The 27,523-nt window shown below is 42.8% G+C and overlaps 3 protein-coding genes across 5 annotated transcripts in view; 1 reads left to right on the top strand and 2 right to left on the bottom strand.

Annotated features, from left to right (window-relative positions):
- Window positions 1–1,680: 1,680 nt before the first annotated feature.
- On the bottom strand, window positions 1,681–3,795 carry kcnf1a (potassium voltage-gated channel, subfamily F, member 1a). Its single transcript, XM_007897110.2, has one exon. The coding sequence runs from the start codon at window positions 3,492–3,494 to the stop codon at window positions 2,001–2,003; it is 1,494 nt and encodes a 497-aa protein (XP_007895301.2). The 5' UTR covers window positions 3,495–3,795; the 3' UTR covers window positions 1,681–2,000.
- A 4,103-nt stretch (window positions 3,796–7,898) lies between these two features.
- On the top strand, window positions 7,899–24,858 carry LOC103180964 (protein disulfide-isomerase A6). The gene is made up of 13 exons (XM_007897112.2): window positions 7,899–7,926; window positions 8,917–9,055; window positions 9,832–9,889; window positions 10,078–10,204; window positions 10,328–10,419; window positions 15,088–15,209; window positions 16,055–16,169; window positions 19,499–19,636; window positions 20,637–20,724; window positions 20,831–20,903; window positions 22,589–22,747; window positions 23,703–23,796; window positions 24,421–24,858. The coding sequence occupies exons 1-13, from the start codon at window positions 7,899–7,901 to the stop codon at window positions 24,478–24,480; spliced, it is 1,293 nt and encodes a 430-aa protein (XP_007895303.1). The 3' UTR covers window positions 24,481–24,858.
- Window positions 24,859–26,229: 1,371 nt separating this feature from the next.
- The window catches only part of atp6v1c2 (ATPase H+ transporting V1 subunit C2), a 36,811-nt gene continuing 35,517 nt past the window's right edge, over window positions 26,230–27,523 (bottom strand). The window contains exon 13 of one of the 3 annotated variants that reach the window (XM_007897086.1): window positions 26,230–26,605. In XM_007897086.1, coding sequence (XP_007895277.1) covers window positions 26,510–26,605 — 96 coding nt within the window. In that variant the 3' untranslated portion in view covers window positions 26,230–26,509. 3 annotated transcript variants of the gene reach the window in all.

Here is a 27,523-nt window from a genome sequence, read left to right as displayed (position 1 = left end):
GGCAGTCGGTGTGGCTGCTGCTGGACAGCCAACGCCGAGTGCCACGGTGAGCCCGGCGGAGGATTCCCAGGCTGGAGCAGAGGGAGGTTGTAGGAGGGTCAAGTGGGGATAGAAGGCGAGAGGGACGGAGAGGACAGAGCGGGAGAGATGCAGAGGGGGGAGGGTTTGGGGGTAGAGGAGGGAGGAGGGAGGGAGAGGGTGAGGGGGCTCGGGTCATAGCGGCAGCCATAGTGCGCGCGCGGGGACCGGGAGCGAGCGGTCAGGTGGATGGAAACATTATCCCACAGGCTGGGGCTGGGGCAGCCAACCCAACAGGACCATGGTGGGCCCTGATGTGAGCCCTGGGGGTGGGGGGGGCGCAGAGGTATTTTTGTGGGTTTTTTTTGCGAGCACACTTCTGAAAACTAAACTATGACGTCAGCGGTTCCCCCACTCCGCCCCCACCCGTTCCCTCCTCAGCCCCACAGCCCTGTGCTGCACTCCCTGCCGCCGCGACCTTAAATACCTGGGTAGGAAGGCCCAGGCTCCTCCCCGCGCTGTCCTGCCGCCGCTCCCCGTCTTCTCGACGTCTCAAAACGCTTCACAGAATACACTGTAAAGTGAATTGACTGTATATTTATGGGCGAACGCGGCAGCCAATTGCGCACAGCAGTGTCCCACAAACAGTCATGGATTGAAATGACCAATTTATTAATGTTTTTTTTTCTTGAGGGATTATTATTAAGTGTGTGGAGTAAGGAAACTTGCCCAAGATTTCGCCCTCTGCCTGGAATTGAACTCAGGTCTCTCACTTGCAAAGCGAGTGCTCTAACCACTGAGCTACAGGACTCCACGTCTCTACTTTATCTTTTAACCTTAATCAAGGAAATTGCAGGCTAGCAGTTTGTGTTAACTCGTTAAAACCCACCTTTCTAATTTATTTTATTGTACTTTACCCATTCACACCAATTAACAAAACAACATTTAACCCATTCATGCGTCATATGAAATCAATGATTTCTAGGATTTCTAAGCAATTAAAAAGAAAGAAGAAACAAAGTGCCCTATGATTGGGGCCATTTACCACATTTTTAAAAAAGAATGTTCTATATTGTCACCAGTAATATAAAGGGCGATTGTCAATTTTAACTAAAATTTAAAGTAAACAGACCTAACGTTGCTCTTATGGTAAGTACTGTCAGTGATATACGTTCAATTGGCATATGCATTATTTACACTAAATTATTTAGCACCATAGATATTATGCAAACAATATTCCATATATTAATGCAACCACTGTTCTTGAGATAGTTATATTGTGCTCACATATTAAAATGATAGTTTCTCCATTATTATTGATTGTGTTTCGATGGGAAAAAAATGTTTCGGAATCGTGTGTTCCGACAGAAATATATTTTTTACTTTCGTCATAGAAATTAAACCAATATAAATGGAATTTGTAGTTTTCCTTGTAATCCCCACCACTAAAATAGTGAACCTCCAAATACTTCAAACTACTGTTTAGATTGTTTTTCATTTGGGCAGTTCTGGTGCAGCCTTTCATGGTTGAGAGTCCCTCTCTGGGGGGGAAGGGGGGGTATTGTATTGTAACATGTGTACAGTACCTAAAACCTTCAATTCATTGAACTATCGTTCAATTAATCAACGTGCAGTGTATAAAGAAAAACTCCCAACAAGACATTTCCGAGCACTTCTGCTTTAATTGTCGGCATACACATAAGTTTTCTCTGTCCCGAAAAGCTCGAAAAGGGAAATCGAGTGGTGTCCCAAACGGTGAGTGAAGATTTACTGTCGCCACACGATATGTGCATTCATTCATATGTGTTGTTTTTACTATGTTTTTAGTATGAAGCATGCAGAGGGTCACCGTCCAGTTGCACCGGTCAGTACATGTTGAGAAATAAGACGAGCCGATTAACGTTCCTGCGGTGCATGTACAACAGGAGCTGAATTGCACGTATCCCCGGTGTGGAAATGCCAGAACCGCATTGCAATCGGATCTACTCGCAGCTCTGGGGTCTGTCACGATGCAGTCGGTCCTCTGGCAGCAGCGGAGTCCGGGCGTTGCAATGTGCGCCGTGTGAGGAGGCACCGGTGAGCGTCGGCGGCGTATCGCCGGTATCACCGTCGGGTTTGGCGATCGGGACGGAGCCCCCGACGTGGCCGCTGCACTCGGCGTTCAGCGCCATCAGCTCGAGCTCGTGTTTGGCCGCCGTCTCCAACACCCGCTGCTTGTTGTAGTACCTGACAAAGTTGTTGATGATGGGGTGGATGGGCAGCGCGATGGCGATGATGCCGCACAGAAAGCTGACGGCCGCGTTGAGCTTCCCCAGAGGGGTCTTCGGGTAGACGTCGCCGTAGCCCACGGTGGTCATGGTGATGATCGCCCACCAGAAGGACTGGGGGATGCTCTTGAAGAGCGTTTCGGGATGGCTCTGCTCCACGGTGAAGCCGACGGCCGAGAAGGCGAAAATACCGATGGCCAAGTACATCAGCAGGAGCCCCAACTCCTTGACGCTCCGCTTCAGGGCGTAGGTGAGGGTCTGCAGACCGCTGGAGTGCCGCGCCAGCTTGAACACCCTCGCTATCCGCATGACCCTGAGCGCCTGGGTGGCCTGCTGGACCGTGGTCAGCTCCAGCACCGAGGCCCCCACGGCGCTCAGCCCCAGGCCCAGGTAGAAGGGGAAGATGGCGAGCAGGTCGACGACGTTCATGAAGGCCGAGGCGAACCGGAGTTTGTTCGGGGCCGAGAGGAGCCGCAGGGCGTACTCCGCCGTGAACCAGCCGATGCAGGCGGTCTCGATGGAGCCCAGGGCCGGGTGCTCCACCGGGGCCCCGTCCCCGTCCCTCGCCTGCAGGTCGGGGACGGTGCTCAGGCACATCACCGCCGAGGAGAGCAGGACGAGCAGGAAGGACAGGACGGCGACGGCTCGGGCCGGGCACGAGGAGTCGGGCTCCTCCATCAGGTGCCACACGAACCGCTGGGCCCTGCCCCAGCGGCGCCCGGCGCCGTCCCCTCTGCCGTCCAGCAGGAGCCGCACGCGCCCGGCGATCTCCTCCAGCTCGTCCCGCTTCTCGCTCAGCAGACACCGGCAGCACTCGTCCAGGGCGTCCGCGTCGATCCTCCAGAAGTCCAGCTCGTCCCGGAAGCACACGGGGCACAGCCCCCGCTTCACGTGGATCCGCCCGCAGCGGTACGCCTCCATCAGGCACCTGAAGCAGTCGGGGTCGCGGTCGAAGTAGAACTCGCCCGCGGCCGCGTCGTAGTCGTCGCACAGGGAGGGGGCGGCCCCGGCCTCGGCCCCGCGGCCGCCGCGGCTCAGCAGCTCGGCCAGGCGGCTCCGCGGGAAGCGGCTCAGCAGCTCTCCGCACAGCACGTGGCGCACTCCGCCGACGTTCACCACCACCACCGCCGCCGCCGCCGCCTCCTCCTCTGGCGCCTCCCGGGCCCCCGGGACCCCGCGGTCCGGGTCGACGGGTCGTCCCCCCCTCATTGCCGGTGGCCGCTCGCTCTCGTTTTTTTTCGCACCGAATCAGCCGTTAAAGGGCACGACGCGTCCGGGACTGACTCCTTTTTTTTTTGGGGCGAACGTCCCAACTGCATCCACTTTCCGCGATGCCCTCGTTGTTAAGCGACGTACACACATATATATATGTGTGTGTATTGCAAACGTTAATAGCGCCGCATCGATCTTGGAAGGTGCTGTCAGATGTCTTTTTTGTTGGGACGGGGGACGGGGACAGGTTTGTTAAGTGAGAATCCAGAGGGAGAGGGGGAGAGGGAGAGGGGAGAGGAGGGAGAGGGGAGAGGGGGAGAGGGAGAGGGAGGGGGAGAGGGGGGTTTGGGATGAAAACTCACCAAATCCGCGGAGCGCCTGAAGTTGCAGTCAACTCTACTTTGCAAAGAGTGAGTGACGCCGAGTGCTGTCTGTGCACGAAAAAGAAAAGCGCGGCTCACGCTTCCCGCAACCGATTTGCGCGAAGCGTCCCTCACGGGGACCGGACGCTCGCGGCACCAGAACTTCCTCAGAAAAACCCGGCAATTTATAGAGAGCCGCCGCTTCTCTCCCTCCCCCTCTCCCTCCCCCTCCCTCTCCCTCTCTCTCTGTCTCCCCCTTGGAGTCGGTTCGATGCAACCGGAGTAGAGCAGCAGCGATCACCCGTGGCTGCACAGGCAAAGTGCACAGTCCCCCCGGAGAGCGCCAGCAAGTTGGGGGTCATGGAGGTGATATCTATCATCTGTTGGATGTACCCACACACGTCCCACACACACACACACACACACACAGGTTCTTCTTCACTTGCACAAGAGAGTATGCAAAAAAAACAGCCATACCAATCCGAAACTGGCAACACTCTCTGCTGGTGAAAAACTGCACAGCCATCTGTCCAATAAATAGGAGAGACAACCAGAAACTCTGGTACCCCCCCAAAAAAAAAATACCTTTTATAGTTCTCAAGGCCAAGTCATGAATTCTTGCTTACTGGTTTATTGCTATAAAGGGCAGTCTATAAATATTGCTGTTTTATGTATTTCGACCTACAGTAATATAATTCAAAATGCATCTTATTGAAGAGTACCGTCCACGATCGATTAAAATAACTATGGATAACCACGTTTTCTTATTATCTGTATAATATTTTGCAAGACGAGGGACAGCACTTTTGTCTCTTTGGCACTCGTGACCGTGGATATCAGAAGAAAAGAGTTGGTAAACAGCAAATGTGATGTAAAGTGTTCAAAATGTTGCCCACCAGCACATGCACACACCACATCGACACATCTTATACAGACATATTTCTAACACTTAATTGTGGGATATTTGAAAGTCTTCAAGAATACACGAGTTGATTGATTTAAACCTGAGGTTCTTTTGAAAACAGAATTTCTGGTGTTTATTGGAGAGGCTTAGATAAAAACTCTTCTTGATCTACATGCATTTGACATTTTTTTGATAAAGCGCTGTATCATGTCGTCGAGACGTCTCAAAGCGCTTCACAAAATATACTGTAAAGTGGATTGACTGTGTTTTGTGGCCGAAAAGCGGCAGCAGTGCCCACAAACATATGTTCAATGTAATTGATTTATACCTTGGTCAAGCATATTTTACTTAATTTGTGTTTTTAGCAAATTACAATTGGAGGGTGTTCAAATATATACCGCCCAGCAGATTCATCTCTAGTTAAAATGCAACGACTTCAGTCTGTCAGTTTCACTAACCATTGTCACATTTCAATTCAATTTAACATAGGTTAGCTTGCACCAGACTTGCAGCCAAATATTTCTGGATTTGAATCATTGTGTTCCATCAGTCCTTCATGCTCTTAGGCAAATAATATGTCTAAACATAACTCACTTGAGGAGGCAAACAAATCTTCCTGAAATTGAACTTGTTTTAAGAAGACAAGGGGCAGGTCCGCAATAATCCGAGACATTTGTTGATCAGCCTCTCTGATTCATGTAAAATTTACTGGTATAGCCATATGCCTTCAACCCTGCCAGCCAAACTCCTAAGAGTTATTGCAGTCTGAACTGGACGTGAACTGTGAAGCTTACCAATGCGTCACAATAAATAGTTACAAAAAGTCATAATAAGTTATGGGGAACATGCCTCACATAATTTGTACGTAAAGTTTTTGTAGTCTCATTCTATGTGTTGTAAACTAAGACGAATATCTAAAAAAATTATGGATTTCTGAATATTAGATATAACCCATGAACTCTTTGAAAGTTGACTTTGCCAAAATTGAATTGTTGTATGAAACATCACTTTATTAAATAAGGCTTAATTACATTTTGAATGGGTGCATTTTTTATATATAATACTATGCTCCCACTTAATCAGTCTCATTAAGATTTTTTTCAGTAAACACATCAGTAAATAATAATCATCCTTGCATTTGATAGAGAACCCGATCACATCACTGAAATTCTCAAAGGGCTTCACAGGATTTACTGTAACATGTTGGGACTATGTATTGGTGGGAGAACGTCAGTTGAATACTGGGGACCCAGGGATGGCGTAGCTGGTGCTAGTGGCGGCTTTTGGTCTGCAGGTAGATTATGAGGGCTGAACACCTCTAGACTTAGCTACCCGCCACCTAGATATTTTTTAAAAATTGGGAGCCATTTTCACGGGGGCGCTCGGACAGCAGGGACCCATGGACACCTGTGATTTTGTAGAGTTTGCCAGATGTTGGTTGCGTAGAATTTGGGAGAAGTCAGCGAATGTTCACACACATTACTCTTATTTTTCGGTATGAAGGGCTCTTCTTGGGATAGATAATTGGGACCACAATAATCATCCTACTGAAGTTATGTAAGTTTACAGGCGCAATTCCGGCTTGACTTTGCGGCAATGCTTCCTTTGGATTGGCATGAAGACTGGACTCAGAACTGACCCATAATCTGAAGCAACAAATTAGCTTTTAATTGTGATAAATAGTGGTATCTAACCTTTCTTTGAACCAGCAGGCATCCCCATCAATTCTGTCAATTAATCCTAATTCCACAGACCTGTAAAGTGACCATCAGTACCGGGATGAAGTAATGATAATAATAATAATAATCCTTGCATTTGATATAGCGCTTTTCACGTCGGGAGGACGTCCCAAAGCGCTTCACAGAACACACTGTAAAGTGAATTGACTGAATATTTGTGGGCGAACGCGGCAGCCAATTGCGCACAGCAATGTCCCACAAGCAGTCGTAGATTGAAAATGACCAATTTATTATTGTTTTTGGTTTTGGAGGGATTATTATTAGGCTCTGTGTGGAGTAAGGAAGCTTGCCCAAGGTTTCCCCTGCCTGGAATACAGCCATTAATCCAACAAGCTTCTCCAGAAGCATCAGGAATTGCAGTGAGTTCAGTGTTTTTACGCATATGTCCCCGGGTTTGTTTTTCAAAATAGGGTCGTGAGTTTTATGTCACTTCATGTCAGTTAAGTGCTCGAAGACTCCGCCCCGCCTGAAGGGTGTTATATAAATGCACGTTGTTGTAGTTGTCATTTCTCCTTCCAGTTTATATATGGTTGAGTGTCCTGGCTTGCGCCGGCGATTGGACCGGTTTGCCCTTGCGCCGGGGTTTGCCCGAAGTTAAAACGCAGTTTGTCGCCAAATCTCAAGTCAAATACGACGACGACAACTTGCACTTACGCAACGCCCTCCACCCAGGGTGGCGTCTCAGAGCGCAAAGAGGGGAGAGGTGGGTGGGGGGCAAGTTGGAGGGATTGAGGGAGAGCGTCCCAGAGTTTTGGGCTGTAGTGGCCCGAAAGCATGACCTCCGATGGCGGGGCGGAGGGTGCGAGGGACGGGCGGGGGGCCGGTGCCAGTCGAGGGGAGGCGCCGGGCGTTAGATCGGGGAGTGAGAGCCCAACACACCAGCCCAAAAGTGGCAGAGTAGCCAACTTTGGGTTTAGTGCTTTTGAAACGACGTAAGAAAAGGTCTCCAAAACAAAAGAAAAACAAACACCAAAAAAACACGGGTTGTGATTTTTTTTTAAAAAAAAATTTTTTTTTTTTTTTAAAAATTAATCTCAATCAATTGAAATGATTATAAAATTAAATTTGGGAATTTTAAATTGAAGGTAAAAAATTTTTAAAAAATCAGGCGCCCGCCCGCCCGCCCGCCCGAAAGCCGTTTCACGCGCGCAATGCAACAGAAACCCGCCCGATTGGGCGTGAACCCCACCCCCCCCAACCCGCCCGCCGCGCCCTCGCGCCGCCCTGGTCCGTTATTCTCTCGCTGTTTGTCCGGCGCTCATCGCGCGCTCGGACCGTTGCTCCCGCACTGCGCGTGCGCCAACCGCGGTTCGGGCTGATGATTAAAACGTGAATTTTGCCCAATCAGCGGCCGAGCGCGTGGAGGCGGGAGGAGGAGGGGGCGGGGCCTGAGAGCATGAGAGCTGCCGCCGCCGCCGCCGTAGGTGAGTGAGCGTCGCCTCAGCCTTTCGTCCGACCGACACAGTACGCGCTCTGCTCTCCGTTGAATATTTCTTGATCTGTTCCCTAAATGAGCTGCCGCCGCAGGTAATTGTCTCGCCCACAAACTCTTCCGGTCGAGACGCTTTCCAGTATATTCTGTGAGGCGCTCCGAGACGTCTCGAAGACGTGCTGAGGCGCTGCATCAAATGCAAGGATTGCTATTATTATTAATTATTATTATTATTATATTCGATCAAGAAAACACCGAAGACACACCGTGGCTCGAACGCGGACGTGTCCAGACTCGTGCCAAGGTTGCGGGGGGTGGGGGGTGGCGCTTCTTGACGGCCACCGCTGCTTCAGTCTGACCACGAACAGGGCTCGTACGGTCGTCTCTTTTTAAAGCTCATTTTTTTTTTCATTTAAATTCTTGCCTTCTCTGTGCCACCAGCGCCGGCTGAGCCTTTAGATTTTCCCGCTCGCCTCTGGATTCGCCCGCAAAATGCATCACGAATTCACTGCAGTACGTTCTGTTTTGACGTCTGACAGACGTGATAAGGCGCCATATCAAATGCAAGGATTATTTATTATTATTATTACACAATTTCCTCCGTCTCACTGCTGCAGCTCAACTATCACGTCTTTAAAGTGCCACCTTAAAACCTACCTTTATGATCACCTCCTTTTCCCCCAAACTATCTTCGTAAAGCACTCCTTAATGTGAAGGGCACTGTGTAGATAAATGTAAGGTGTTATCTGCGTAACTGAATTAACAGTAACCATTCCATAATTAGATGATAAACAGTTAACGGTCCATAAATAGATGATTCACACCTTGAAGAAGTTATTGTTTGAATTCAAATAGTTGACAGGGATAGCCAATTCTTGATTTCTGGTTTGCTCAAAAAAGAGATTTGCTGTAAGACTCGCAACCACATTTTAAATCTTAAATGTTTCAGTGCTTGATAACTATCTTTTGATTTGTGTTGAAGGTGCTGTAGCCTGCACATTCGTTTTGACTGTGAATGCATTGTATTCAGCAAGCGATGTAATAAAATTAACTTCAATAAATTTCAACGTTGAAGTGATTCAGAGTGACAACATGTGGCTGGTACTGTTCTACATTCCTTGGTAAGTTAAAGATCGTTGTATTAGTTCTGCAACTCAGTGGTTAGAGCACTTGCCTCGCAAGCGAGAGAACTGAGTTCGATTCCTAGCATAACAAAATGTGAGGCAAGTTTCCTTACTCCACACGCCTCTGTTTACCTCGCAGTAAGTAGAAACAAAAACAGAAGTCATTGGGAACACTCAGCAGGTCAGGCAGCATCTATGGAGAAAGGAAAGTGAGTCAACGTTTCGGGTCCACGACCCTTCGTCGGAACAGAACTGTTCAGAACTGCCTGATCTGCTGAGTGTTCCCAGCGACTTCTGTTTTTGTTTCAGATTTCCAGCATCTGCAGTATTTTGCAGTAAGTGGGAACCCAGTTGTTAGTCGATTGGCGGATCGCTTTTCCGGGGGTAATAATCCCTTCAAAAAAAAATAATAATAATAATAAACTGGTCAACCAATCCACAACTGTTTGTGGAGCGCAAATGGATGCACTTTACAGTATATTCTGTGAAGCGCTTTGAGATGTCTCGAAGACAAATGTTAAAGCGCTATATCAAATGCAAGGATTATTATTATTATTATAGTCCTTGTATTTTACTTTTGGCCATCCTTCACCCTCCCATCCTCTTCAGTAACTCCCATTCCCAGCTAGAAGTGTAAGACACATTGAGATGTCTTCCCGATGTAAAATATGCTACATAAATATATATTGCATTGGAATTAATTATCAGCAATTAAATACAAATGCCAAATGCAGTGTTTTGGTGCCTGTTAACTGGATATATGCATCTTATAGGAATGAACATTGTCAGCGCATGGTTCAGGAGTGGAAGAAAACAGCAACTGCTTTAAAAGTAAGTTAACTGCCATGTCAAGAAGTTTATAACAATTATTATGTTTTAATTCTCTTTACATAAATTGGAATACAGATCAACAAGAGATGAGAAAGTGCAATAAATTCTACTAAACATAAGAAATGCTTTATATTTACTTGTCATTATTAAATTCTTTTGGTGCTACAGCTGTATCCTTCTCTACACAGGGTATTGTTAAAGTTGGTACAATTGATGTGGATAAATATGGATCAATGAGATGCCAGTATGGAATTGAAAAAATTCCTGTCATCAAGATCTTTGCAGCAAACAAGAACATGCCAGAAGAATATAACGGTAAATTATTTTCTCATAATGCTTGAATTTTCATTCTTTTTCGTGTCTGCAGACATAAATTTGGTTCACTTTACATATAATAGCATAGTTTAAAATGACTAGTATACCCTTTGGTTTAATTAGGTAGAAAGACAAGTGAAGCCATTACAAGTGGAATCCTTAAATCCATACAGTTCTTAGTCAAGAAGAGACTGAAATGTGGATCCAGAAAAAAGGTAAAACCTTTCTTGAATTTACGTATTATCTTCAGAATGTGTTCACTTATTCCAGAATACTTTAATAATAATAATCCTTGCATCTGATATAGCGCTTTTCACGTCTTCTTGACGTCTCAAAGGGCTTCACAGAATATACTGTAAAGTGAATTAACTGTATATTTATGGGCGAAATGCGGCAGCCAATTGCGCACAGCGATGTCCCACAAACAGCCGTGGATTGAAATGACCAATTTATTAATGTTTTTTTTTCTTGAGGGATTATTATTAGGCGTGTGGAGTAAGGAAACTTGCCCAAGGTTTTGCCCTGCCAGGAATCAAACCCAAGTCTCATTTGCAAAGCGAGTGCTCTAACCACTGAGCTACAGGACTCCACATTGTGAACATTAATATAATAATAATAATAATTATTGACTGAATTAACATCGACTGAATCTTTCAATCTAATAAATAATAAGATGAAATTTAAACCATCATTTGTTGAAATTTTCAAATTCACTTCATATTGCTAAATAAATTACTTTTATCAGTACTCTGAAATAGTGTTCTTTAGCAATACATCACTGGTTACAGGAGAACTCCATTATAATGCGGTAATTGGGGTTCATAAAATCTCAACCAGACTTATGATGGGGGGGTGATCGCTGTCACCAATCACTTGATTTGTGACATTACTGAACATGCAAGCAGAAGGGTGTCTGGTTTCCTGTGCCCTAGCTAGCTTGTTGCATGCTTAAAAAAACGTCAACTTCCAGGTTGTCAGATCAACAGTGACTTCACTTCCTGCCCACTGCACATAGCATGTACATTGCACAGGAAGTGACGTTGGCAGTAATTTGATGATCTGCAAGTTTACCTTATTTTTGTGCATCCCAAACCAAATGTGGGTTGATAAAATAATCTATGCTAATAAAATGACAATGTCTGTCTGTCAGTGTGCACTTCAAGAAGGATCTCAATAACTGATTGATGGAGAGATATGATTTATACCTCACTGGAAAGGTCTGGTAACTGGGAGTGACATGGGTATATTTGTTTTCAGGTATCTCCTATCGTTCATGAGGTATTACCTAAATTGTATTACAGTTTTGCATTTTTCACTGCAATTACATCTGGTGGCCACTGAGTCAAAGTGGCACTGTGGCATCGTGCAGTTACACCTTGTGGCCACGCCGGCTGACCATGGCACTGTAGCATCTCGTGTCACAGAGCTCGCACGTAGCCAAGCAGCGTCGGCGGGAACAAAATAAAGAATACAGACAAAGCTAAGCCACGGCAACAACAAAAAAAAATTTTTAAAGCCCCTTTCATGTCAAGAGGACGTCCCAGTGATTATAAATTATACATTTATATTTATCATTGTAAAGATGCCGAAGCGAAAATCAAACCTTTTAAGAATAAGTCTGTCTGTCTGTGTGTCTCTACAGGCTTCAGATAATCCAGAACTCTGCAGCCCGTGTCCTCCCACACCAAACTCCGTGACCCCATCTCCCCCACTCTCGCCTGACTCCACTGGTTCCCTATCCTTCAGAGGATCCAGTTCAGTATCCTGGTCCTCACATACAAAGCCCTCCATGGCCTCACCCCACCCTATCTCTGCAACCTCCTAACCACCTACCAACCCGCCTGTTTCCTCCGCTCAGCCGGCTCTGGCCTGCTCCACGTCCCTGGACCCACCCGCCCCACCATTGGCGGGAGAGCCTTCAGCCACTCTGCCCTCAGCCTCTGGAATTCCATCCCCCAGTCACTCCGCCTCGCCCCCTCCTTAGCCTCCTTCAAGTCCCGCCTCAAGACCCTCGTCTTCAACCATGCTATCGGCCACCCCCCCTTCCCCTTCCCTCCCTTCTCCCCCCCAACCCCAGCTCGGGTGTGAAATGCTGTACTCTGTCAGCGCCTTGGGACGTCCTCCCGACGTGAAAGGCACTATACAAATGTAATCTTGTTGTTGTCAATCTACATTCCATATTGGATCCTTTGGTTGCAAGCGTAGCTGCAACGGTACAGCTAGTTGTATTATAAGTAAACCAGCATTATAAGAGAACACCTCATTCACTAGGTTCTACTGTATTACCTTATTTAACAATATGAAGTGAATTTGAATTAAGTATTGATTATTTCATTTCTACTTTGATTTTGCTACTGTATTTGAAAAAAATGCTACATGTTGGATGTACAAATTGAAGGGGTTGCCCCCCTATGATATTATACATAAAATTAGAATAGCAAAAATATACAAAGCCTATTCAGATCTCACATTTCATAAGATTGACGTAACACACATTACGTTTGCAATCTATAAGTGTAAGGGATCCCATTTGAGAAGCATATTTTGGGTTTTTTGATAAGTGAACTGAAGGTTGCTTGAGGTTGTTTTTTCTGGGAAAATGAAATTAATAAGTTAGTATAGCACGTTTCACCTCAGGAGGATGTCCCAAAGCACTTCAGAGGATATATTGGAGTGACTAGGTATATTTTGTAGGTGAATGCAGCAGCCAATTTGCACATAGCAATGTCCTACAAACAGACATGGAGTAAATGACCTTTTTTGGGAGTGCGGTGGAGGAATGTTGGCTCGGTTGTTTGTCATTTTACCACTGATCAATTCACATATTCACAATCTTAACACATCTATGCAAACATTCGCTAGTGGTGAGTGTTTCATTGTTGATGCTTTAATCCAAATTTACTGCCTTTTTTGTTATGGTGGTTAAAATAATACCATTAGAAACAAATCAACATTTTCATTTTTGAACTGACTATCTGGGGCATTTTTTAAAAATTCATTCTGGAAGCAACCATTACAACTCTTAAGTTGATTGCGATAAAATTGCTTCTCCTCAAAAGCTGGAATTATTGAAAAAATTGTTTCAATGATGAAATGTTCTCACTTGAAATTAATGAATTCCATTCGAAAGGTGTCTCTTTTCCACCAAAAGTTAATTCAACTCTTGACTATACAGGGTGTTGAAGACCCGGTATACAATATGGCACATGTCAGTTCGGGATTCTAGCAGTTAACTTTAAAGTAACGGTAAAGTCATACAGAGAATCAAGAGACTTTTTCCCAGTGAAGATTTGGAGATGGCTGGGGGAAACTTTGCTTGGTCTATTTTGGAATTCCGCATGTGATAACATACAAGTTTTTCTTTTATCATCAGACAAAATATATATTCTGTGTCTGAAAGCCCAGAAGTAAAGAGAATCAATTTCAGATATCAAGGTGGTTTGCTGACTATTTTATGATCAAATCCAATGTGCTCATTAGCCAGATGCATTTTTCAAACTTGTTTTTCTGCCTATCAACGATGGCCTTCATCTTTTGGCTATATGATCCAACAAAACTATAAATTGGTTGTTGTCATCTAGAATCATTCAGACATGTCAGCACCTCAACACAACTCAAAGATGTTTGCAAATATAATGGCAGCAACTGCAAAGATTTTCAAGTGGATCTTGTCTGAATTCTTGTGGAACTGCCGAGACGTAGTGAAATTACAGAATCTCCTTGATCATATTATTCACGATTTATAGCATGATTTCTACTTTGCCAGTGCCTGTGCACTTCCCTTACTCTGAAGTGCCAATACATGTGCTGGTTGCTCATAGTTGCAATAGCAATTTTAGTCCATTATGATAGGTTTCCAAGTCTTGGGGGCAAAATGCTACTAGGTGTGTGCCAGTTAAAGCTTCCCCACCCAGATGACAAGTTATGGCATATCCATATGATTGAAGAGAGTTGCAGGCCCACAGGCTCCTGTACCATTGGTGAAATGAAAGTGGCTACTGTAGCTTGGCTAATGTGAATGGGAAACTAAATAAGGAACTACATGCCCTGTTATTTTCGCCCTCTGATTGGCTCTGTCCCCAGCTACTTTTTGAACGCTCTCTTGAGTAACCAACACTACATGGAAAATGGTTGTATATTGCATCAGTGCATAAAAAAGTCTACATGCACCTCCTGCTCCAAACCTACAGCTAGTGGGATTTCACACAGATAATGTACATGTTTCACTTTTTCAAAATAACAATTCTAGTCTACTGATTCAATAGTGTAATTATCAGGATTGGTGAGTTGGGGATAACCAAGAAGATTTTGAAGTACCACCGTTCATGCATTTATGCCATAGTCAAAAAAAAAATCACTCAATCCACGACTGTTTGGTGGACACTACTGTGCGCAATTGTCTGCCGTGTTTCACCCATAAAATATAGTCAGTACACTTTACAGTATATTTTGTGAAGCACTTTGAGACGTCTCAATAGCATGATAAGGCACTATATCAAATGCAAGGATTATTATATTGTTGCTAATGTACTTCTTGCTGGTCTCCCCAGTTGCACCATTCTAAAGAACCAATGAATCCAATGCTCCGCTGCCTGCATCCTCACCAACAACAAATTCTGTACACTCATCAACCCAGTCCTCACCAGGCTGCCTTGGGACCCAATGGATCAACTTTAAGGTCACCTCCCCCTCCCCATTCTCCCTTGCTTAGTGCCGCAACCCATCCACTGAAAAGTACTCTTGAGACATTAAGGGAACTATATAAATACAAGTTTTTGTTGTAATAAAACTTATCAGACACTGCCCTGCGTGAAGGATGTTATATAAATGCAAGTTGTTGTTATCATTTGTATTTAACATTTTTAACTACCCTTATGATACAGTGTACAGGATCAGTCAACGATATGTTTGCATTGAACGATAATAACTTCGATGAGCATGTGGAATGCAGTGATGAAATATGGATGGTGGAGTTCTATGCACCCTGGTGTGAACACTGTAAAAGGTGAATGATAACAACCTTCCCAGTACTGTAGTCTTTCAAAAGTACTCGAGTCACATTGGAAGCTTGCCTAGTGATGTGGCAACGTGAATCAGTGCCTTACCGACTATTGATTGCCTGGAAATCTGACCTTCAAAGCTGTCTTTCTGAAATTTATACTTAACTTTAAACTTTTTTCTAACTTGCTTTCATCTCTAAAATGGAGGATTTGTTTGGTCAGCTGGGTGGTTGATACATGAGGAAACCCATCACCATGCTGAGGCGCTTCACAGAATATACTGTAAAGTGAATTGACAGTATTTTGTGGGCAAAATGCGGCAGCCAATTGTGCACAGCTATGATAGGTTTCCACAGGTGTTAGGCACCTGATTGACCAAAACAAAATTTCTAATTTGCTTTATCTCCAAAGTAGACAAGGGGAAGACGATAAGGAACAAGTTTTCAAGTTTAATCTTTAGTAAGATAAACAATACTATAAAAATTTACACTTATATACCACCTTTCACTCTGGGAGGGCATACCAAGGAGTTTAAGTTTACCAAGGAGTTTACCAAACTGGGATTGGGAGCCAAGGGGTGTAGGGAGGAGAAAGATGACTGAAGATCCATTTAAAGAGATAGGTGTTGAGACAGACCATGAAAGAGTTGAGGGCGCAAGTCAGAGACTCCAGGATGGAGTTCCAGAGAGTGGGTGCATGTAGGCTGACAACCCAAACACCGTGGTTGGGCAGTAAAAGGTTTACAGTGAAAGCTTTGTGTTTTTTAAGATAAGTACAATATTTTGTATCGTGCAATGGTGTGTTTTAGAATTGCTGATTATTAACATGAATGATTTATTCCTTTCTGCAGTCAAGAGCCAGAGTGGGAGAATGCAGTCAGTGAAGTAAAAAGGCGAACTAAGGGGAAGGTAAATCTTGCATCTGTGGATATTACAGAAAATAATGGGTTAGCCAGTCAATATGGGGTAAGTTCTTAGTGTTCTTAATTTGGCATAGATGAAAATAAGATCTGTTTTCTAATTTATTTTAATTTTCTATTGAAGTCATTGTTCTGCGAACTGGTTGTGAACTGTTCATCTATATGCAGAAGGCTACACAGAACTTATAAGCTAGTTAGCTGCAGTCCCAACTGATATCAGATAACTCGGTGGAGACTAGAAATTGCACTTTTGATCTCTTAAGGTTTAGGGATATATCAGGCAGTTCTTTGACTCCCTTTGTCCACATCCACTCCACTGCCCATGTCTGCGGTCACCCACTCGACCTGGTGATCACTAGGGGCCTCACCGTCTCAGACCTCACCATCATCAACAAAGCGATCTCAGACCATCACTTCATCTCCCTTAACTCCTCAATCCCTTTCCCCACCGCCACCCAACCCACCTCCATCTCCTACCACCCCTGGAAAAAATTGTCCCCATTCTCGGCTGCCCTGGAGTCATCTGAACTCCTTCTCCTCTGGGCATTCCCCCGCAAAGACCTATCCTCCTCGGTCACTCTTCTCCACAGCTCCCTCTCCTCCATAGCTCCCTCTCCTCCATTCTGGATTCTCTTGTTCCACTCTCCTCCCGAACAGTCTTCTATTCACATAAGTCACCATTGTACACCAGCCACCTCTGCTCGCTTAAAGCACAGGTGCATACAGCTGAGCGCACCTGGCTTAAATCAAACTTAATGGCAGATTTGGCTGGACCATATCAAATCCTACCGCTCCAGCCTCGCCTCTGCTAAATCATTGTTTTACTCCAAGACAATCTCGGAGACTAAGGACAACCCCAGCCTCCTCTCTTCCATCACGAACCGGCTCCTCTGCCCACCCTCTCATGCCTCGCCCAGCTCAATTCAAATGCCAACTCAAGGACATCCTCGAATCCAAAGTCGAGGGAATCCGCTCAGCTGCCTCTGCATCTGCTACCCCATCCCCATCTCCTCGTCCCACCCCGGCCGCTACCCATCCCTCCCTCCACACCTTTGAACCTGTCTCCCCTTCCTCTTTCAACACCACCATAACCTGAATGAAATCAACCACCTGCTCCCTCGACCCCATCCCTACCCCTTTTCTTACATCCCAGCTCCACCTTTTTGCCCCCCCTACTCACTGACATCATAAATCTCTCCCTGTCCTCTGGTACTATTCCCACCCCATTAAAAACCACCATCATGGCTTCTCCTCTCGCCCCCACACAGTCTCGTGTGGTGTTCCTCAGGGCTATGTCCTTGGTCCCCTCCTCTTCAATATCTATATGCTCCCTCTTGGTACATCATCCGCAGACATGGGATCAACTTCCACGTGTATGCGGATGACACCCAACTCTACCTCTCTCTACCCACCCTTGACTCCAGGACCACTGCTGTGCTGACAGAATGTCTGTCAGACATCAAGTCCTGGATGAGAGCTAATTTTCTTCAGTTGAACGCCAACAAGTCCGAGGCTCTCCTGATTGGCTCCTGTCAGCGCCTCCTCATCTCAGGCGCTGACAGCATCACCATCCGTGGTTGCACACCCCACCTTACTAAGCCAGTCCCGAACCTTGGTGTCTTGTTTGACCCTCAACTATCCTTTCTACCCCACATCTGTGTCATGACCCACTCTGCCTTCCACCACCTCTGCAACATCGCCCGGCTCCGCCACTGTCTCACACCACAGGCCGCCGAAACCTTCATACACGCCTTCATTACATCGAGGCTCGACTATGCAAATTCACTGCTTGTCGGCCTCCCCAACTCCTCCCTCCACAGGCTGCAGATCATCCAGAACTCTGCAGCCCATGTCCTCTCCTGCACCAGGCTCCGCGACCCTATCACCCCCATCCTCGCCCAACTCCACTGGCTTCCCATCACACAAAGGATACAGTTCAAGATCCTGGTCTTCACTTTCAAAGCCCTCCATGGTCCTGCTCCCCCCTACCTCTGCAACCTCCTAACCCCCTACCATCTTGCTTGCTCCCTCCGCTCAGCGGGCTCCAGCCTGCTTCAAGTCCCCCACCTCGCTCATCCCACTCCCGGCAGATGGGTGTTCTGCCACTCTGCCCCCACCCTCTGGAACTCCATCCCACAGTACCTCCGCCTCGGCCCCTCCCTTGCCACCTTCAAGACCCATCTCAAGACCCTCCTCTTTGACCGTACTTTCAATCTCCCTGCTTCCCCCACTGCCCTCCACCCTCCCCGACCCCAACCCCCAGCTCGGGTCCGTAACTCTGTTTGTCCAGAGCCTTGGGACATACTCCCGATGTGAAAGGTGCTATGCAAATGTGATTTTGTTGTTGTTGTTGTTGTGGTGGTGGTGGAACTCAACGCAGACCGTTTATGTAGGTATATCTAGGTATATCCAAGACCTAGGTATATCATTTATCAAATAAAGATTAGCTAATTTGGTCATAGCATATATATGCTCTAATCTTAAAAGCAGAAGTGCCAAGCAAAACCCAAAGTTTACTCAACTAATGAAGCGGACACTTTCTTGTTCATCAGATAGGAAGAACCTCTTGAAGCTGTCCTCAAAGTATTAACCTGGGGCAATGTGCATGTTATTATAAATATTAATGTCCCTATAAGGTAAGCGTTTTGATACTTCTGTGTTTGAGAAAAGCTTAGAATTATATTTTCCCATTATAAGCTCACACCGAAAAGATCAGTAAAGTTACAGCTTGTGAAAACTACGATATGCTCTGCAGCTGGTGAATTAATCAATGATGATAGAATCATCCATTTACTCTTTAAGTACCAGCTTCCATTATAAACTGGCATTTGTTTTAAACCAAGAAGGGGTTGGAGCTTTCTTATTGTTTCATGTGAATATTTCAGCATGTCATTTATTAGCAATTTCAATGCTACCTCCTCCAAATATCAAGCCATTACATTCAGAACAAATCATTTTATAAACAGTTGTTGGGAAAACTCACTTTTCCAGGCATAGAATGAATTTAAAGGACAATTGTGTTGCTAGGATTCTTTTCCTCCTGCATAAGTTGATTGGTAAAATCTTCTAGAATCTACATGAAGGTTAAACTATTTTTTCAATTTTTCTACAAATAATGTAACATTTTGCAGTAGTTAGTCAGTAAATTCTAATACTTATTTTTCTAACATTTAAAATGTACCCCCGTCCCCTGACGTGAAAGGCGCTCTATAAATGGAATTTTGCTGTTGTTGTTGTCCCCAAAGTCCTCACCACCCCATCCCAACTTTTGTTGTGTTCTTACTCTCATGTCTGGAATATTAAGAAATATTAATATCAAATCATTATTTTCATGTAATTCCGTAGTGCTGATATAATAATAATATTGATTCCCAGATTCAAGAAGTACCAATTATTAAGATATTCCAAAAGGATCAAGAACCTGTAGATTATGACAGTGAAAAATCTACATCGGACATAATTTCAAAAGCACTTGATCTTTATGCAAATATGGCACCACCTAAGTTGATAGAGGTAAGAAAAGGCTATGGCTTTACTATCTAAAACAAGTCTTCTAATTAAGTCTTTTTTGAGAGCTATTAATTGTAAATCTATATATTTTTGTTTCAATGATCAAAGACAATGGTCTATTTGCATTTAACTAAAGGAGAGTAACCAGAAATCTTCACAAATTTCTCCAAAATATGTTCTGAGTCAACAGTTTGCTGGGGATCTCGGCTGAGTTTCAATGGAGTTTCTAAAGAGGGAAGCAAAACCATGTTTGAGCTAATATTTGGATGCTATGATAACAGTTAAAGTTATCTTGTCTATGCTGTCAGCTTACTTGAAGCTCTTTGCCATGAAAGTCCAGTTACCCTGAAATAAATCTGTCACTTAACTGTACATGCAGACTAATGCCCATGCACACTGAGATATTCCCCTGGGGTTCTGCTCTGCATTTTTTAATGAAGTTGGCTGGATTGCTGGGTTGAATGTTCAAACGCTCCAGAGATAACCTGTAGAATGGAACATAGTATACATCAACAGCTTGGACAGCACTTTTCACAGAGGAAGAATGTTTCGAAGCTCTTCACACAGCTGACTAGGAACCTGAACTGGGAAGGGGAGCTGGAGAGGAGTGGAAAAGTTATTGAAATGCAAGTCATTGCTGCTGCTGCTATAGTAGTTGTTATAGGAACATAAAAATTTGTAAGGCGAAAGAAGACCAAGGTCCATCTAGTTTGCCTTCCACCATCCTGTCAGTCGCTTCACATGTCGTGTCATAATTTCCACAAGAACAACATGTCGCTTGACATGGTCAAAGAGATAGGTCTAAAGGGAGGGAGAGAGGGGGAAAAAGGTCAAGAAGGGAAAAAAGGTCGAAAAACTAGGCAGGTTGGTGCAGTTGATATCCATTAAAGGTAGTTTCAGTCTAATGCACTTTCGTTTCCTAAAAATTCTTATGTATTTCAGGAAATTCTACCAATATAAAATTGACCAGTACTTTTATGTATTTTTTTCACAATTTATTTAGCAAATCCTCAATGAAAATATCTTTAAAGCAACTTGTGAAGATCAACTATTATGTATTATTTCAGTGTTACCTGACATTCTTGACACAGGTATGTAATCTATATAAATTGTTGTAGTTATGAAATTAATATATTATCTGGATTGGATTTTAATTAATTTACATAATTTTTTTCAACACACATTTTGTGATGCCAGGGGCTAGTGGTAGAAATCGTTATTTAAACTTAATGATGAAAATGGCGGACAAGTACAAGAAGAACCAATGGGGGTGAGTGACATCCAACAGGATTTTGTCAATAAGGGAGTAAAATTAGTTTATAGTGACAATTAATACAGTGAATATCAATACAGTATAATGTTTGGGGTGGGCTAATCTCTAAATTCATTTATTGAATGTAATTGTTTATAATATTTTGGGATAACTTTTTTCTTAATATACCATTTTCTGCTGTTGTTCCTCACTGTACATGAATTCCTGGTTAGAATTATAACACTGTAGTACAGCTGAATGGCCCTCAACAATGTATTAATAGGCTCAAGTAATACCTACTCTGATTTTCTACTGTTCATGCCATTTATCAGCCCATTCAGCACAGTATCTAGGCTTCAACCAATAGGGGGCTCTTGTATTGTTATTTAAGGGCATGTTAATGGAGAATGTGTTGGGAGTGCGACTTGGAAATGAGGGATAAGAATGACATATGGTAGAAAGAATTAGAGAAATCGACATTGGAAAGTTAGTGTTTTACATCAGGATTAAAAAGGCTTGTAAATAATCCAGACTTTTTATCATTAATTCAGTTTTCTTGGATCTTGACTAGTCGGTTCTCATTGGGATGATTTCCACTTTAGTTTGCATAGTTCCTTGCGTTATCCCTCAATTGGACTAGATTTGTACCTTGGAGTGTTTTCCTTGTGCCTTGTTTCTTCAGGGCCTGTCAATGTTCATTATCAGTTGACAGATTACGTAACTTTCAGTATCAGAATTTCTAGTCATTTGTTTCTATTTAATAATGGGTTTCAAGAGTCTTCAAACTGTATTTCCTCTCACCACAAAACTGCTACAGTGGAGTGTTTCCTGTGTACATTTCTCTGGGAAGAATCTGCTGTGGATGAGTTATCTGTATCTCTGCCGAGCTACCTGTAATCTGTTTAGCTCCTTAAAATCACTGTTGAGCTTTAGAATTTATGTTGCTTGACCTTTTCAAATCTGTATCTTGAACCAAACTCCCCATTAATGTATCTATTGGACTTTACTATATTAGTACTCCACATGGACAAAAGTCTCAGGTGGTCAGAGTGAAACTCCAATTAGATTATATCCTTTTTGATTGACAGCTGTCTTGACAGCTTTTTCTTCTTGATTGATTTGTGCATTTAATTTTGGGGATATGACATTTCTAACTTGGAACTTATTATTATTAAAATGAACCCTCTTATACAGTTTGAATTGAGTTTTTAATAACCACCAATTTGAATGGAATTTTTCCTACAACTTTATGCTGCCTTGAAATAATGCAATGCAAGGATATGGAAATCAGTAAACTTCAGTTACCAAACAATGACATATCCAGCCATGTTTTCTAGTCTTCCCTAGATGCTGCATTTTTTTTAAATGTTGGAATAATGTTCATCCAAAAAGCCTATCCAGATGTATTATTGTGTTATTAATTGACATTTGTTATTTTTGGTAAGATGTTCTCTCCTGTTTTTTTACATCAGTGATCTTTCAGATCTCCTTAATTCTCCCTCCCCCAAATGCAGCATTTGGAATCCACTCCATTGATAATATCTCTCGCCTGGTCTGCTGAAATTATTAAATTAAATTATTACTGAAGTATGTTGAGTGCTCATATGGCTATTTAATGTAGAATGATGGTAGCATTAAAAGAGAAATGTTTTTCTTACTTTTGTATGACTGTACTATTACAAACTTGCTTTCTTTTGCTTTAGCTGGCTGTGGACAGAACCTGGAGCTCAGCCTGAGCTAGAACAATCTTTAGGAATTGGAGGCTTTGGGTACCCTGCCATGGCAGCTATGAATGCCAAAAAAACAAAATATGTACTTCTGAAAGATTCATTCAGTGACCAGGGAATTGATAATTTTCTTAGGTAAAATCTAGACGTATGTTTACAAGTATAAGAATTGTTTTAAACACCAGAGTGACTTCTTTATTATTTAGCCATTGTAGTAGTTTATAAAGACATCCATGGCTGGTTGACATGCTTTTCTATTTGCCAACAAACATTACAATACAATACACTAGAATACACATGAGAGCACCTTTCACATTACCAAGATGACCTCAGCCATAAAAAGAAGATTTTCCCAGCTGCTGGCTACATCTTGTTCTAAGACCCTCCTAATCTACATGCTCCAAATAGTTTCAGGGAATGTAAAGGGTAATTCAGCTTTAGTTCTTCCTTGGAAACCACATCAAGCTGTTTTTATAAATTCTGGGTTTCATAGAGGTGCCGTGCAAGTATTAGATAAAAGATAATTTTGACACGATTCAAGCTCAAACAGGTGATCTCCGAAAAGTTTTCCAGTATCATCCAGATAAACTGCTTTGACCTGCTTGTAAGGCCTCACAAACAACATGTGCTACGTAAACAAAGCCAGACTAATAATTCTTTTAAAACAAAGATAAACTAATCCAATACGATGAACAATAGCAAAGTAGTACGGTAAATATTTCACGTGCATGGAACATTGTGAGTTGATGCAGAGTTGAGACGCGTTATGCAAATGCAAGTTCAGAGTCCACATTTTAATCTTGCGGGACAGAAAAAAATTCTAAATAATCTCTGGTTACAAGTTTAGAAATTAATCTTTATATTTTATTTTGTTTTTAATTGCTTTTCCTGGGGGTAATAATCCCTTAAATATATATATTTTTAAAAATTAGCCACTCAATCCACGATTGTTTGTTGGGCACTGCTGTGCGCAATTGTCTGCCGCATTTCACCCACAAAAATATAGTCAATTCACTGAAGCACTTTGTGATGTCTCAAAGATGCAATAAGACACCATATCAAATGAAGGATTATTATTATTAATCTTTAGGAAACTTGCCATCGGACGCATTATTGCGACACCAATCAATGGAATTTTTCCCAAAATGAATACAGTGGAACTATGGGATGGTAAAGATGGAGAAGTAAGTAATTTCCCCTCAATTATAACTAAGTAAATAATTGTAGAATGGAATATTACTGGCATTGTTTGCAAGAGCTGTACTTTTATATTTTTGATGTAGTTAGAATAGTATATTCAAAAACCTACTATCATGAAGGATTTGTATTCTAAGATTTTAATTATACACATTATTTTCTTTGATTCAAACATTGCTGTCATTTTGATGACGAACAATACATTGAGAAAATACAATGAATGGCATCAGTTTGAAAAAAAATGAAGTAATTACCTTTTGGAGTAGCACAGCTTAGTTAGCTTCATACCCCCTCCCATCCCTACCATCAGTGGGTGAGCTTTCAGCCACTTTGCCCTTGCCCTCTGGCACTCTTCCGCAATCCATCTCTCCTTTTCCCTCTCTGCTTTGAAATCCCATCTAAAAACACATTTATTTGACTGTGCTTTTGACCACCTCCCCATTATATTCTATTCACTCCTCCTCCCATCTCCAGTTCACGCTCAGTCTTTCAACAGCACTTTGAGATATATTCTCCCTATGTGAAAGGGGCTATTTCTGCCAAGCAAGTTGTGTTGAATGCTAGTTCTAAAATTCTGAAGTTCTAAAATTCTGCTATTTTTGCCTTTAAAGTTGCCTGTAAAGGATGACCTCAGTGACGTAGATATGGATGACGCAGAACCAGATGACTGAAACACAATCTCTGTCCAAAGAGTTCAGCTATTGGGGGTATGAATACTAAAGTACACCTTGAACCTCTTTCATATCCACCATTTTCTTCCGGAGACTTTTTTTAAAAAAAGAGAGATGGATACATTTACAAATGGAGACTTATTAAAATGTATAATGCTTTGATAAAACACTGATAGGTATCATACGTGATATGACAGATTTTGTTGACCTTTCCCACAAAATAACAGCTACCTAACCATGATACTGTATGAAAAATGACATTAACATCTGAATTTTGTTATCAGTTCAGATCTTTTGTAATGTGCAGCAATTGTGCCCATATAAAAAGCAATAATATTAACAAAAGTTGTATTCTATACTGAAGTATTGTTGTAGCTGTAAGCATAGTTACGTGGAGTTGTTCAGTTTCAAGATGTGATAGCAATTTTGAAATGTTGCTCTCGATGTAAACTAGTCCTTTTGAAGTACATATATCTATTTGTAATGATGGAATACAAACTGTTTATTAATAAAGTATTTTATATGTGTATTGAGATACTCCATTCATTCATGAACATACTTCTACATAAAATGTGGTGGAATCAATGAGGACAAAAACATGTAATTTTCTTAACTCTACTGGACTAATTGTAAGTGGAAAGGAGGAAGCAGAGCCACTGCTATTGCTCTGAAATAAGACATTGAACAAAAAAATCCATTCAATCAATCAAGCACAGCTAATCCTCAGACATATACAATCAAACTAATCTCTATTAGTTTATTCTTTCTGATTCCCAAGCAAAAGCTCCAGAATACCCATCGTCCACACCTCTCCTATTCACATTGATCCTGATATCCTCCCCAAACCTCTCCCCCACCATAAAAGACATAACAGAAACTGCTGCTGACCATTCAATCCCAGGCTCTACATAACACTATAACCTTCACACTTATTCTGAACCAGATATTTATCCTGCTACAACAACTTGCATTTATATAGCAACCTTCACACGGGCAGCGTCTTGGAGCACTTAAAAGCGGTGTAGCTTGACACCGAGCTGGAAAGGGAGGAGAGGTGTCTGAAAGCACCGTCGAAGAGGAAAGTATTGAGTTATGATTTGAAAATGGGCAGAGGCCAAAATGGATTGAAGCAAGTAGCTTCATAGTATCTGAAAACATGGCCGCCAACTATGGAGAGGACAAGCGACTGCAGAAGCCCTGAGGCAGCTGAGCATAGTCGGCAGGTAGAGTAGTAGGGAGTGAGCAGGATGGAGATGTGGGGAGTTGCCAGGGCACAAAGAGATTTTAAAGTGAGTGAGGATCTTAAAATCTATCCATTCTGCAACAGGGAGTCAGTGAAGAGTGCAGCCTGGCAAGAACTGGGGTAATGGAGGTGCGGAGACTTGTATGGGTAAGGTCATGGGGGACAAGAGTTTTGAATCATTTTGACTTTGTTATTCATGGAGCTGGGAAGACCGGCAAGGAATGCAGTGTAAAAATCGAAGCGAAAGATGACGAAAGTATGAATGAGAGTTTCAACAGCGTTTGAAGATAAGGGCGAAGGCAAGCAATGTGTTGAACCAGTCCTGGTCAGGGTCCGGATGTGGGGTAGGAAGGATAACTGGGGATCAAACCTGACGCAGGGTAGTGTACAACACATTTTCTACACATTTCATAATCCATTATTTATTTTCCATCCCCATAAAATAGCTCACATTTTTCCCTAACTAAGCAAAACTTCATAGATATCAGAAATGACTAAGGACAGCATTAGCACAAGAGAAATACTTTATTTGTAATCCAATAAAATGTTTTATTATTTTAGTCTGGTATCAACAGATTTTTTAAATAAAAAATGGTTCTTTAAGAAAGGCTTTTAACTAGTACCATATTTCTAAAATACAGTATATAAATTCAGAAAAAACATTAAAATATTAGTTTGCTCCTAAAATTCACTGAATGACCCAAGGTCCCATTTACTTTCTAATATTACGAACATTGCATGAAAGTAACAAAGTGACAGCGATTCTTTAATATTTTAAGACAAGCTTTACTTAAAATCAAATAAGTTGATGTCAATCTTGAAGTAGACATAAGCATAGTAATCTTGTTGGCTAACATTCAGTCCAGGGATATCCATGTTGGCCTGCAGGAGATAGGAGATGTCATTGGTGCTTTATTAATTGCCCTAAACTTTTCAATAGAAATAATTGATTATAATAGATGAATTTTTCCTATAATACTTCTAATATACACTCTACTGCAACTAAAATATTGAATTATGTGGTGCCTGAGCACAAACATTCAAAATCAGTCATACCTTACATATTATGTAATATTGCACACTGCAATTTGTCAGGCAATTGTTGGTTCAATAAGAATAAGAATCCTTGCATTTGATAGGGCGCATTTCACACTGGGAGGATGTCTCAAAGCACTTCACAGGAATCATTGTAAAGTGTAGTGATTGTGTCTGTTTGGCTCAGTTAGAAGAACCTTCACACCTGAGTCAGAAGCCTATGGGTTCAAGCCCCACCGTGGGACTTTGAACTCAGACAGTCCATGCTGACACTGATGCAATGCTGGGGGTGCGGCTGCAACGTTGGAGATCCAATTCCTCTTGCCAGCAACCTGCCAGCAGATATCACTTCATTTTCTAAGGTGTTCTCCTACCATCTATTGGTTGTAACCCAGTACTACAGGAAGATTTTTGATTTCCAAAAGCAGAACCAAATTCAGGGAAGCATTGCAGAACCGAACCAGGTTATTCTTAGAGAATAGATACGAGAAGAAAGATTTTGATTTCTTTTAAGATGCTGAAAATATTGTATCGTATTGGGCAGTATTTAGTTAATGCAGCGTTCATCAAGTGGCTGGCCTCCATGTCAATCAGGAGATGAAAAGTCAAGATCACACAAGCAGGTACTCAGAGAGGTACAATGTTGGGCACAGCGATACAGGTACAGATGTTGTTACACATATTAGGATATCTTCCACCTAGATTTCAGGGCCTGAGATAAGGTGGAGTTTCACTTTGGGTTTGGATATTATGTGCGGTTTTGGT

This window comes from Callorhinchus milii, unplaced genomic scaffold, assembly GCF_018977255.1.
Source record: "Callorhinchus milii isolate IMCB2004 unplaced genomic scaffold, IMCB_Cmil_1.0 Scaffold3, whole genome shotgun sequence".
In the NCBI taxonomy this organism is placed as follows: Eukaryota; Metazoa; Chordata; class Chondrichthyes; order Chimaeriformes; family Callorhinchidae; genus Callorhinchus; species Callorhinchus milii.
Note: the sequence above shows the minus strand (reverse complement) of the source record. Positions and strands in the feature narration are given on the sequence as shown.

Bases quoted from the DNA above. Each gene is read 5' to 3' on its own strand.
- kcnf1a (XM_007897110.2), bottom strand. From the start codon at position 3,494: ATGAGGGGGGGACGACCCGTCGACCCGGACCGCGGGGTCCCGGGGGCC.
- LOC103180964 (XM_007897112.2), top strand. From the start codon at position 7,899: ATGAGAGCTGCCGCCGCCGCCGCCGTAG. The intron at 10,420-15,087 runs GTAAAACCTTTC...CTTATGATACAG, and splicing joins AATGTGGATCCAGAAAAAAG to TGTACAGGATCAGTCAACGA. The intron at 22,748-23,702 runs GTAAAATCTAGA...ATTAATCTTTAG, and splicing joins GGAATTGATAATTTTCTTAG to GAAACTTGCCATCGGACGCA.